The sequence below is a fragment of the Lethenteron reissneri genome, chromosome 34, assembly GCF_015708825.2.
Source record: "Lethenteron reissneri isolate LAM-NWPU_2019-01 chromosome 34, ASM1570882v1, whole genome shotgun sequence".
In the NCBI taxonomy this organism is placed as follows: Eukaryota; Metazoa; Chordata; class Hyperoartia; order Petromyzontiformes; family Petromyzontidae; genus Lethenteron; species Lethenteron reissneri.
In genome coordinates, this window is record NC_083812.1 from 12,714,888 (window position 1) to 12,729,153 (window position 14,266).

Consider the following 14,266-nt stretch of genomic DNA (forward strand, 5'->3'; position numbering starts at 1 on the left):
ATGTCCATCGTCACTAGCTTTGTCCCCGGTGTGCACCAACATCTCGACAGGGATGATATTGAATGCTTCTGATGTTATGTTGCTCTTGTAGATTACTCAAGATTTTTTTTATTTAAGAATGGGTCATACCTTTATGAACGCCCTGCACTTTCAATACACACTATATTCTTCTTGGTTCTTTCGGTAAAGTCACGTAGAAGGGAAGTAATAAAATAATAAAAATAAAACATAATAAAATAATTCTCACGACGTTTCGGCTACAACGCAAGCAGCACCTGAAGACGGCTGCTTGCGTTGTAGCCGAAACGTCGTGAGAATTATTTTATTTTATTATGTTTTATTATTTTATTATTTTATTACTTCCCTTCTACGTGACTTTACCGAAAGAACCAAGAAGATGAATCCCTGCAGTCACGAAAGCTTTAAATCGAAATTTAACACACTATATTAATACACTGCAGAGCTTGGATAACTGCTCATCGCCTGGCTGCCATCCCACATGTGGTTCCTTGTGCCTCCGAGTCGCTCTCTCTCCGAGAGCGAGCGATCACAAGTAAAATCCATTATTATCATTACTAGAAGCACAGCAAATACCCACTATAGTACCCATTTGCACGAATCGTGTTTGTAGCTGTCAAGGTAAAAACACGCACGTACGCAGTTCTCGCCCACGCACGCTAAAGTGTAAATGTATGCGTTAGCACCGCGCCAATTCACGCGTTACAATAGCGGACTGAAAGGCTGTCTGGAAGAAGAGGAGCAGTGTGGAGACTCAGCCTAAGCTGGCTATAGCAGGGTTCACTGCGCACAGTAAGCTGATGCGCACGCACGCGCACACGCACGCTGTATATACACGACGACGGTGACGACGGGGTGACGATGAGGAGGAGAGGAAGGATCTGCATGCCAAGCATAGCTGCTGCTGCCGCAGAGAGGGCATCGGTGACACGGCAAGGGGCAACGCCGGGTGACAGATTCACGCAGAACCATGTGCCCTCTGTAAACGTCATTTGGCGGTAGCCCGGCAGCCAAGCCTCCTGCATTTAGCCCAACATGTGTGTACGTAGGTTATTGGTTAGGTGGCTCATTCGACTCACAATGGAAAAGTTTACGAGTTAAAAACCCAGTTGCGGGTTGACTCGGCTCATCATCACCCTCCGCCGGGATAGATAAAATGAAGACCATTTTGTATTTTGTGATGGGGAAGCAGTGGCAGAGTGGTTAGCGCACTGCACTATATATAGAAACCTGGTTGCATGGATGGTGAACATTTTCTTCATTCAAGTTTATGGATTTCCATCTCGAATCCAGTTTACATGAATGCCTTCTGCTGTAATTCATTTTATATCTGTGAATTACTGACAAAGTCATGTTTATTTGCCCGACTCCCCTTGAAATGTATTGAGGGAGTCGGATAGAAATGATACTACATTTTCACTGATGGATAGAACGATTACAAATGAGCCATAACAAATGAGGATCAATTCATTTTAGATCATAGAGAATCGTTTCTCACGTGTAATTGTGACTGAATCATGACAGTTGATACAATTGTGGAAAGAGGGGGGCAATCATTACATGCGTAATACATCCAGTATCAAGAGTGTACAGCGTCACATGTAAATGGTTATGGATCTCACAGCTATACACTTACATCATACTGCAATATTTTATTTATTTAATCTTTTACTAAACGAGGGAAGATCCCAGGCAGTCAGACTCTACCCATCTCTGTTATCCCACCTTTTCGCATGCTCCCAAACACGCACACACACGCATACACAACGTTCACTGTGTGGTGTTATATTACATATACAAGAGCACACCGGCTGAGTCAGCAGAGCCTCGCTGTTTAGAATGCAGCTTAACAAAAAAAAGACAGAATTTACAAATGAAGGCGCTGTTTGGAGCCTGTCCTCCACGTGAAAACCCCCTTGTTCAACCCCTGCCGTCGTCATTGCATTTGGCCCCGTTGAGTTGCCCCCCACCCCCCAATTTTTGTTTTGCTCTTTGTCTTCAGTGCACAGGCCAGGGTCCGTTCGTCAGACCCGTGTTTTATCTGGTCAGCACCACTAAAAAATATGCCCCCGTTCTTTTTTGTTGTTGTTGTTGCAAATGAGAAGGGCAGTGACGGACGCGACCGTCGCAAGGTGGCCACTGTTGGGTTTGGACAGGGCCACCTACCTGCCCGACAAGTGTGTTTCATTTGAGGGGCTCATCAGAGAGGCAATGCAAGCATATGTGGCCAAAAGCATTGGAATTTATATTGCCTGCTACACAAGTAGCCGCGAGGTTGTTGTCTTTAAACGCAGTTTATATTCCGCATTTAATGAAAGTGGCTTTCTCCGCATCGTTGTAACCACTGGCTGTAGGAACTGCCAAGCAAACGTGGCTCTTGCTTCATGCCATTTGTCTGCTTCAGGCAATTAATCTTCCTCTTTGTATATTATGAATGTACATCGTGCATTTTATATATGTGTTTTCTCTCTCTCTGGAGGATAACGACAACATCTGTTTTACGTCTTCGTTCATTTCTGCCCCCTCCTAGTTCGTGTGTGTGGGCACCCACCTAAGGCAGGACCTTGTAGGTTCAGTGACTTTCTCCCCTTGTTCCGTATTTCTTTTTAATTTCAAGAGCTTTTTATGTGTGCAAACATGTTGCCAGTGACGACAGTTGCCAGGATACGGCCAAGAGCCCAGCCACTATTCTACAGGCAGTGGCTGGCCTGGTGGGATGGCCTGCAAGGCATCAGTGCTTCAAGCACTCGACACTATTATACCCTCCTCGCAAACCTTACCAAAACAGAAACATTGCGGTAAAATTCTTAAAATACACATATCTACATAATCATTACGTTCATGGGGCGGCATCAAAATCGCGCAGGCTATTACCTTGATTTATGTAAAGTGGGTTGTTTGCTGATTGCAAAAAAAAAAAATTCTGTCGACGTAAATGGAAGCTCATAAAACCTATGCATGTTTATTTTAATATGATACACGCCGTGCCGAATATCGGCACAAAGCAGCCATCAAAAACATGATTTAAAGTGGAGCCAGCTGTGTACACAGTGGGCATAATGGCTGCGTTTGGAGGCACGGGCTTATATTAATGCTGGATTCGCTGGAGCAGAGGCTGAACTGCTACCTCAGGAATTCTTATCTGAGAAAGGACGAGTTGAAGAGATCAGATTGGTGGGAGGAGGCTTGGCATGGGAGAGAGAGGGTGGCTTTTTTTTGGAGCCTGGAGTGGTGGTTGGGCAATGGGTGCAGGGTGAGTGGCTTGTACTCTAAAGCAACTTTGTGTTAAAAAACAAAAAAAAATCACCAGACACAAAAGCACGAGGGGTGCTGCGTTCCTACGGAAAATCTCCCAGGGAACGCAAACGCTCCCCAGTGGAATTCCTTTGACACGAGCTGACGGCAACATTACCAGCGACAGGAGACAAATGTGGTAACCTTTAATTCTGCCAAGAACGAGGATTGAGAAGACACCAGGGTGCAGTAATGAAGAGCAGGGGAGGCCATGCGGGAGTGTATACGGCACCCGCGACCCGCGAACATATATCCGTGGTTGTGCACCAGCCCGGCCATGTCGATTGGAGATATTTGAGCCGCGTGCCAACTTCACCCTCCTTAGGATTCCACTTGGGAACCACCGTGCACAGTTGTGTCCAACAGGCTATCGTGTGTGATGGGAAAGCATGCCATGCCCTGGCTTTGTCAAGATAAGAATATTTTATGCATTTATTTTATCATCTGGCAGTATATATACATACATGTGTTTTTTTTAGATATTAATTATATAAAATGATAATTTTCAGTCGCTTTGTCAATCCATTGCTCTGGATGCAGGCACTCCCCCATGATGTGTTGGTCTTGGGGGTCATTTGCCAGGACAGGTTCAGATAGCACTCACCACTCATGTGTCCCATAGCCGGGAGTGAAACTCAGGTGACCGGATTTGTAGGGCAGCGCGCTATACCACTGCGTACTGCTCCACCACCAACGTACTGCTGATTCATAGTTTTTGACCCCAAACAAACATCTTAATACACTTCGTATTCTCAGCCGTGAACTACTCTGCTACGTATAATATATGCAAAGTCAGTATGTAAAGAAATCCAGCGCATGCTGCCCTAAGATTTTTTTTATCTTATCCTTTAGTTTTAAACAAACATATAGATGTCAGATACCTAGAGATTTCACACAAACATTCTTTATCAGTCACTATTGCTCCGATTGTAAACCGACAACGCTGTGCCAAGCCAGAGCTGCCGTAAAATTGCGCGCTGCAGGGGTCTGCGGCAGGCATTCTACTGCCGGCTCCGTTCGGTGTTTCCAGGGACGAGCAGAAACTTAAAACGGTTTGGATAAACCTCCGTTATAGTCACTCAAAACTCGTTCGTTGCCCCATCGGCTTGGCCAGTAACACACATCTGTACCGAGCAGGACAACAGCAATGAAACTTTTAATTAGCCTCTGATAAAAGTGTGCACTGAGTGTGCCAACCATAAGACAAACCGGGCAGCTGGGACGCTTAAGCTGCGTGTAGCGTGGCGATATTAAAAATCTCGGTGTGTTCTTTGGCACGGGAATAAACTTATGCGACCTGTCCTTTTTTTTTTACAAAAGTCTGGAATGTGTCTGATCATATTTCTGTTTCACAAACGAGGGAGTGTCAAACTGTTGTATGGAGAAAAAACAAGCGATAACTCCGAGAGCTGGCTTCACCCAGATTTTAAGCAGAAACATTCTTCCCTCTGTGTGTCATTCTTTACAAAACATTAACCAAACATATTAACCCAACGCATTGGTGCTTATGGCATCAGGAAGGCGAAATCGGCAGCTACAGTCAATGATCCAGCTAAAAGCAAGGGGGAATTTTATCAGGGCAATTTTGAAAATTCCTTCAACCGATTTGAATTTTACTCTACATGTAATTTTCAGTGTGCAGCATGTAGTGCGGTGTAATGTTCAAGATCTGTCAACTGCACATTGTACACAGGACTTTAACTTGGCATTCTCTCGGATCAATTTTGGTGCTCACGTAAGATCTGAAATGTATACTCACTGTCGTAATGTGCCAAAAGAAAAAAAAGGTTTTCAATCAGTGCACATTACCTGTTATGATATATGGATCAGAAACATAGACACTGGCAATGAAAATGGAAATGCTTGGAAATATACTGAGAGCCAGAATAAGAAACACATGAATCAGAGGGTAAACACATGTTACAAGTATCATCTTGAAGTCTGAAGGTTTGGGCAAGACATTCTTAGAAGGGATGATGGCCAGTGGTTGAGACTAACACGAAGAGTGGCAACCACAGGAGGGAATAGGCCTGAGAGGCACGTCCACCGCAGTGGTAAAGTAATGAAATCAGCTCTTGCCCAGGGCCTAGATGGATTGTTGCATCACAGAACTGTGAGAGATGGTGATGGGTTGGTGAGGCCTTCATCCGTCGGTGGATAGATCATGGCCGATGCCGACGATTTGGCCTGACATTTGCAGTCAATCCAATTGGATTAATAATCCACGTGCTGAACAGGCTTTCTTGCTATCGCATGCTGCATTCCGAGTAACATGATTGCAGCCGTGTGTTTGTGTTGGCGGCCACTTTCAACCTAGCGTTATAAGGTGCCAGGCAACCCTGGTATAGTAAAAGGTGTCATGGCTGTAGGCTGTCCAAGCACACCCAACCAGATGCAGCTGGATGTTGTCATTTACTTTGTTTTGCTTTCTTTGGTTTCTAGAAGCCTTGTGTCACCCACTGTCCTTCACGCCTTCACACATAGCACATACGTGGACACACACACATGCACTCTGAGCAAGTTCTCTACCGTGTTTTCGAATTACAACACCACAAACCCTCTACCCGTTTGTGTGTGTCTCTATGATTGTAAACAATTTATTTTATATTACCAGGTATGTATGTAAGTTGCAAAAATCAAGCCTTGTTGATACTATGCTACACGCCACCCTGTTGGCTATGTCATGACTCAATAGTGGTCAGATGTGTCGTAGAGCCCTGATATGAAAATTGCAGGACCTGATAATATTTTTGCATGTGGTGATCAAACGGCATATTCTGGTAGAGTATGGTTCTTAGGCTCTTTAGATGAGTAGAACACCAAATCCTGGAGTCGACGCGACTGCCACCTCTCACAGTCTTACGATGCAACAATATATCCAGCACCTGCACACGATCTGATTTAATTGCTCCAATACAACGGTATGTTACCTCTTTTACATACACCATTTAATTTGATGTGCTTGTGCTTTGTTTCTGACCGTTAAATACCTCATTCGTTGTGCAACATTCCTTAAGGACCCTGCTCTATTCCTTCTCTGCAATGTTGATGTGTTTTTTATCTTTTGTTTTTGTTGCCGCTGCTGCTGTGCTCCCACAGCACCGCGGATCTCCCATGTAGAATAGCCGGGCAACTGGCTGATCGGTACCATCCTCCATGTAACAAATAAAATCAACTCAAATTATATGGCTACCACTGTCATTAGTCTCAACTACCAGCCATCGTTCCTTGCATCGACCTGTCCTGCCCAAACCCACTTCCTTTAGAACAAATGTTGAGAGGTGCGCAAAAGGAGCATGGATATGTGCTTGCTTGGAATTGCCCTAAGGAAGAGGAACACGTGGATTTGTGAAACATACAGAAGTTAGAGACATCCTAATGGCCGCTAACAGAGAGATTTCTTAAGCACGCATTTGATTTACGAGCGGTAGTGGCAGTGGATTGTGTTGTAATATAGCTAATCCCGCAACCCTTCCGTGCAGATCCTCACATCAAAGTCTGCGGCAAGAGAGACAACATCAGGGACGCCAAGGAGAAGATAATGGCAGTGCTCGACACCAAGGTATGCCCCTGGCTCCACAACATCAGCCTCTCTCCGTGCAGACACAGGGCAGGAATAGACGTGGCGTGACATTTTGTCTCCCGACGTCTCATCACAACACCGAGAGAGCGCACACATTATTCACGAGCACCTTCGTGGTAGGACCTCTGCTCTGCAGGGGTGGATGTTCTCATAGCGAGAAATGTTATGAAAAGTTTGAAGCAAATATTCTTATATGTTCAAAATAATTCCCCCAAAATCATTCATATACCTACAATATTGCTGCAAGAATACAAGAATGTGTGGAGAGCCTTACAATAACAATCCCTACCCGCCTTCATGTGCTCAGCATTATTCGGAAAAAACGGTTCCTATAAATTTACTCTGACAACGTAAAAGTGTAAGGAGCGTCGAGGTTAGTCGATTGCTTGAATGTGGGTGTTTGGACCTACAATGCCACGACTTCACCCCTGCAGCCTATGGTAGGAGCAGGCCTTGGCACAATCTAGGAGAGAGGTCCCTCCACCTCCAAGATAATAATAATAATGATAACTCACATTTTAACCGCAACTTTAATCGAAAAGCCACCCGAAGGCACCTTTAGTGAAACACACAAATCCTTTATGCCTCACCCAGGCACTGCATTCGATGAGCACACACGCTTCACATGCTCACACTGAGTTTGAAAAGTCTTTTTTTTTTTAAAGAGCCACAGTTTGAAGACTGACTTTAAAATTGACAGTGAATTCAAAAACAGACATTCGAATGGAAGATGGTTCTATATAATGTTAGATAAAATTTGACAAATGCTCTGTCTCCAACACTGACCAAATGCGTTGGCAGGACTGCCAGGCGATAAGAGTTCTCAGATTGCTTTTTCCCAAGATGGCTTGCACGGTGTGAAGAGATAAACATTTTAACGCTTGGCACCCACATAATCCGGTAATATGGCCAGGTGGCTCAGTCGTAGAGCGAGTGGCTCGCAATTGGATGGATGCGAGTTCAAATCCAGGTTTGTCGGTTGACAGCCCATCATCCCTCGAGGGTGGATAAAATTACTACCATTCTGTACGGAAGTCTACAGTGGTTGGTCCTTTGGATGGACTCACCCCTAATAGATGTTTATTTGGGTTAGATTGTGTAAATATAAATGTGTCGTTAAACCCACCACCACCTGACACAGCCAATTAGTAATGTTTGTCACGTTAAAAAAAACATGCCAATTCGTTACTAGTACAGCACACCGGTGTGTTGGAGAGTAAAGCCATAACATTTACCATTTGAGTACAACGTTTTGCCAGTAATTACAACTAGCATCATCAGGAGACAGACAGATTCGTGGAGAAATCCTCCTGTTTTGTCCTTAAATAGAGGGATGAGTGTTATGTCGTCACTTGTGAGCCAAAAAAATGATCTATTAAAGATAATATTGGTCGCAAAAGCCTATGTGTTAAACAGACAACCTTGCTGCAGGAACGTAGAATGTCCACCACTGGCTCAGGGCTGTAAACTCGAGAAGAGGAGCCACGCCTCAATTGTCAATGTTCATCTAAGCAGAAAAATCACATGCAGGCTTTCGCGACCAATATTATTCATATTAAAGGTTTTTGGGTCAGATCGCGTTATTTATAAATGCGTCGTAACCCTCCACCACCCGACACGGCCAAACAGTAAAAAATGTGTCACGCAAGAGGAGAGCCTCACTATTCTGGAAAATTGCCCGATGAAGCTGGATGTAATTACCAGCGAAATGTCGTACTCAAATTTTAAATGATGTTGATTCACTCTTCAACACACCGGTGAGCTAAAGCAGTGAATTATTTGTTCTTTGTAAACGTGACACATTTTTTACTGTTTGGCCGTGTCGGGTGGTGGAGGGTTACGACACATTTATAAATAACGCGATCTAAACCCAAAAACCTTTATTATGCAGACAAATCACGTTGACGTGTTCACCCTGACAGAGCAACCGGGTGACTCTGAAGATGGACGTGTCCCACACGGAGCACTCGCACGTCATCGGCAAAGGTGGCGCCAACATTCAGCGCGTCATGGCCAACACGGGCTGTCACATCCACTTTCCTGACTCCAACCGCGGCAGCCAGGCCGAGAAGAGCAACCAGGTCGGCCCCCGTGACGCAGCCTTACTTGCACGCATAATTGTTCAGCGATGCTGCTGCGTTGGCAGTGGTGCACGAGCGCACGCACAACAAACAAAAACACTCGATGCATCCATCAACAACACTGGTGTGGCCTTATAAGGAAAAATGCATAAACGTTTGTTCAGCGCTGAACAGGGTGACTAATGATACGATGCGCTTTTGTCTGTCGTGCATTCTGCTTCAGCTCTCACCTCCTATGTATGTTACAAAAGGCTGAAGGAAAACTTGCCACTGGACATTGGACCGATTGATGTAAATTAGTCCCCCCTCCTGTGGTTGGGAAGTTGGGATTGTGGTCTGGGATGTGTAGTAGGCCTCATGGACTCATTGCCTTGTTGTGATCACATTTTTTTGCTGATTTGTGCTTTTTGTTTTTGTGACCTTTCCGGATTTTTTTATTTTTTTTATTTTGCTTGGTAGTAGGATTATTCTTTGGTTTTTTCGGTAAAGTCACGTATAAAAATAAAATAATATAATTAAATAATAGCATACGACGTTTCGATTGCAACACAAGCAATCATCATCAGGTATAATAAAATAGCGACATAGAATATAACCAGAAAACTATAGACAGACATATAAGCAGACAGTTTTCTGGTTATATTCTATGTCGCTATTTTATTATACCTGATGATGATTGCTTGTGTTGCAATCGAAACGTCGTATGCTATTATTTAATTATATTATTTTATTTTTATACGTGACTTTACCGAAAAAAACAAAGAATAATTCCTGCAGTCACGAAAGCTCCAAAATTAAGAATGGTAGTAGGATCTTCATTTGCTTGGTAGTGGCTGTGTATGACATATGGTCCTTTTGTATAATCAATGTACAGCGTTATGGGATGCTGTTAGTGTGAATGACGCAATATAAAATGAAAGTGTTGTTATTATTACGGGTGTAAAATATTTAACCAACATTTGTAGGACTATAGGAATTTAGAAGGGGAGTTGAGCCTACAGCAGGTGGGGGTGGTTCAGCTCCCTATAGCCCCCTACAGCCCCATACAACCCCCTACAGCCCGCCACCCCCAATGCTAGGGGGTCTGAACCAGGTGCACGAGAGTGGGGTGGAGAGGAGAGGACATGGCCCGGAGGGGCAGGAGTCCAAATGGCACAGGACAAAAAGGTTCTAAGACATTTACAATCACATTTTTCTAAATGTTATAATTTACTACGAATGTCTGGCAGTGTCTAGAGTAGCGGACGATGAGTATTCGCTGATGTTCTGAACAGCTGGGCACCCTCCTTCCAAAGAGAGTATCCATTCTCAAGGCTGCAGCGCAGCATTAAGTGTGTTTCCAAGTCATTTTATTTTAATGGAAATATTCTTGAAAGATGCCCTTGCACTGGTATACGTAGTGTTTTCAAGTATAAGCGAGTGGCATAGACACTGGGAAGACTTAGGGGTTGGGAAGTGACCTTACGAGGACTGATTAGGACTTTCAAATGCCTGTGGCGAGCCACATTAATGCACACCTTAGTGTTACCCAGTAATAAGGCAAATAATAATCAGGGCTCACCTCTGCAGACTTGAGATGCCAGGTAGAAAATATTCTACTCTAGTAACCGATTAGTTTGACCAATGTACTTGCAATACATATCGTCTGGCACATTCCAAATGATGTAGGCCTCACGTTGCCGTGGGCTAGATGACATCAAGTCGCGGGCTACGTCCGACCCGTGAGCCAAAGCTTTCCCACCCCCCCGGCGGTAATGGGTAAATGGTCGAGGGACAGTCCTGGATCTGCCTGATCATGGTGCTACTGGTGGAAGAGGTATCCTGTACCATTCTACAGGCTATTTTATCTTACCCTTCCATGCTGACCAGATGCTTTGAGAAAGGGCAAGTGAGTTAATTAATTGAAAAACATTCTAATTGGTTAAAAAACCAGCCAGCCTATGCTTAAAACCGGCTAAATAAATGAAATTGTAAAAAAATACTGGGGCCTAGTTTTCAAATCGTCTCTACGCAGCTCGGCCGCATTAGCAATCGGAGGGCCTCCTTTCACAGAGAGCACGGAGGTGAATTACGGCACGGCAAACACATGCTAGCATGGGCTTTACAGCGATGCTCTCCGGCTCTCAAGAAGCCGTCCCAGCATCAGAGTTCCCAGGCGGAGTTAAGCCGCGGGCGAGCCGTGCGGGCAAACTCATTCTACTTTAATGGGTGCGACGAATACCATTATACCTGTGTGAATGGGCGGCCTTTTAATAGCGCCCTAAGCCAGGAGCCCGGCTGCCAGCCAGCACAGCCCATAGCAACACTTATGCCAGCAACGCTTTCAGCGCGCCACGAGAGCACTGCCCGCTCGTACGTTATGTCACAGCGTGCTCCCAACACAGATTACGCACACTCACAGACACGCTCGCATGCACACACAAAGGAAAAATAAAACATCATCCGTATAGCCTTTAACAGACTACCGGGGTAAGTAATGTTTGCGAGCACCTATTAAGGCTAGCACGGCTTACGAAGGGGCGGTGTGTCCGAAACCATGCCCGGTCATTTTTGTATCACTAGTGCTGATGTTTACACAATGCATCAGGTACTCATTTAAAGCAGAGTTGAACTAGGGGAGGCCTAGGCACATTTCTGATATCACTAATCATGCTCTTATCCATGGCCAAGAATTCAACTCAGGTCTCCTAATTGGTAGCAGTGCGTACTTACCACTACGCCAACGCTCCCCACATGCAGGCACAGACACTCGCACAAATACGCGCTATGCAAGTGTGAGCGCATTTGTGCCCTTCACTAGAGCAGAGATGTGTCGCAGCATTTTATTGTGCCGTTCTTTATTGCGCCCAATTTTGTTTGCACGTGCAGTAAAATGGATTTCAACACATCGTGTGATATAAATGGTAGACCTGGGATTGATGTGTTTTCATTTCTGTTTTGACGAACATATTTACGTGCCAATCATAAAACGTGTCATCGTTGTTCTCACGCATATTTTCATGAGCAGTGAACAATGCTCAGATGAGGCATTCTGAAAAATGTATGTGAAGATGATACATTCCATTCCCATATCAACTTGCATTTAAAGAATCTGTGCAGAGATTATGGAACTTACACCCCTTTCATGTTTCATGTGAAAAGAAAAACATTCCTCATCCTGTCACAATAACACGAACACCAACAACATATTTACGCAAGGATTCTAAGTCAGAGACCATCATCTAAATGAATCCTCAAAAAAACTCCGGTCCTGCATGTTCAGCAGATGCTGTCTTTATTTGAGGCTGCATCAACTCACATTTATTTTGCCAGACACTGATGGGCAGCGCATGAAAGCCTGGCCGTACGCTCATCGCGCCCATGTGCCTGGTGCGCTGGAGATAAGACACGCACACACAAGCTGGTGCTGCCAGCGATTTCCTCAGCAAAAATGTCCCGTATATTTCCCGTGCGAATCACTCAGGGATGTGTAAAGCAGATGACCAGCATGGAAGAGTGAACACCAACGAACTGGACTCATCTAACGTGTTGGAACGTGTGTGTGTGTGTGTGTGCGAGTATGTGCGCGCGTGTGGTGTGGGAGCAGTAGTGCAGCGGTTAGCACGCTGCACTACGAACCTAGTGACCTGAGTTCGATTCCCGCTCATGGCCAACACCATTGACGAATATCTGACACGTTCCTGGGCCTCCCCTCGTCTGATGTACTGGCTTTCATAAGTGCTCGCTAACAGCATTCGCTACCACAGTCTGTTAAGGTTGTACGGGGGATCTTTGTCTTCGGTGTGGCTGGCAGGTTTCCATTGCGGGGTTGCCTGGAGGAGTGGAGGAGGCGCGCGCCTTTATCCGGGTGAGGCCATCACCTTGGCCATAACAGCACGCAATGACACATCACTCACAGACATGCACGCATTGAGCTATATTATTATTATTATTCACTAACCTGCTATATATTACTGTAGTGTATATAATTACTCTCACTGACACGGAGTAACAGGCCACCTGCTTACACTTTATTTATCCTACTCTCGCACCAGTTGTAGGCACATCTATGACTGCCTCTCACTGTCATCACACACACATACCGCTTCCTCCTCCTACCCGCTCTCATCTACCCCGCACCGCACCTACTCTCTCCTATCTCGCCGCTGCCCCCTGCTCTCACCCACGCTGCGCCGTACCCACTCACCCGTCTGTCCCGGGCGGGGGGTTCAACCAACACCCGCCCGGCGACGGCGTAAGGGGCGAGGTCCCGTTGACGGCCTGAGCGGCAGCGGCGAGACGTCTCCTCTCTTGGACCCCGAACACCTCTCATTACTCACGCACACTCCCGATTATATACCCCTCCTCATTTCGAGTCCTTACGTGCCCCAACGCTCACACCTGTTCACCCCCAATTGCACCCTCTCAACTGCGCTTCTCCCCTTAATTGCTGCCGCCTCCGCGGCGTCTACTCCGTGCCCCAACGCGCACACCTGTTTAACCCCAAATGCACCCTATTACGCTCACTGCGTACATCCCTTCTCTACATTATCAACAACCCGCACTGACCAGCATGGTGATATATAGTCAAACAACGTCCCCCGTCTTTGTTCGATGGTTATCAAAATGCCGCTGTGAGGGTGACCAGAGTTCACGTGATGGTGTAAAGAGTGGTGTCATAAGCCGCATAGACATTAATATCAACCTCCCTTCGCATTGACTCTCCATGTCAGGGATACACCCTGAAAGATGATACGACTGAACTGCTTTCAGTCATTCCATTGTGTCCTTCTAGCACTTGACAACACCCCCCAACCATTATAGGCATTTTGATACTTGTAGCTGGAGCATGCTAAATTAAGTGGAAACAAAAAAAGCATTTTCATCATAGACTTTGTCTTTTGTGGAGTAAAATTCAGACTCAGCTGGGACTTCTGCATTATCTATCTCAAAGTTGGATGCAAAGCCAGGATCTCAGTGGTGCTAGTTGGTAAAGGTGGACATAAGATACAAGTACAGCAAGTAGATGATGAACTCCATCTGTGTGCAGCTTGTAGTGTTAATCCTCACTTGTGTGGAAACGGTTATTGATTGAATTGACAAATATCCAAAAGCAGGATCCTCCAAAGACAGTCTTGAGACTCAGCGAGGGAAACTTGTATAATTATGTTTTAAGATTCATCAGAAGTGCCTATTTCGCGAACTAAGACACCTTTGCAACATAGATGGCAATCTGGAAAAGGAAAAAAACATGAACAGTCCTGACATGGCCATTACAATCCCGCTGAGCTACCTGGTTATACCTTTCACA

General features: G+C 45.3%; 1 protein-coding gene across 2 annotated transcripts in view; it reads left to right on the forward strand.

Annotated features, from left to right (window-relative positions):
• BICC1 (BicC family RNA binding protein 1) overlaps positions 1-14,266 on the forward strand; it is a 108,728-nt gene that overhangs the window by 47,939 nt on the left and 46,523 nt on the right. For both annotated transcript variants that reach the window (XM_061565314.1, XM_061565315.1), the window contains exons 4-6: positions 6,795-6,874; positions 8,818-8,976; positions 12,770-12,823. In XM_061565314.1, the coding sequence (XP_061421298.1) occupies positions 6,795-6,874; positions 8,818-8,976; positions 12,770-12,823 (293 nt within the window). The remainder of the gene's footprint in view (positions 1-6,794; positions 6,875-8,817; positions 8,977-12,769; positions 12,824-14,266) is intronic.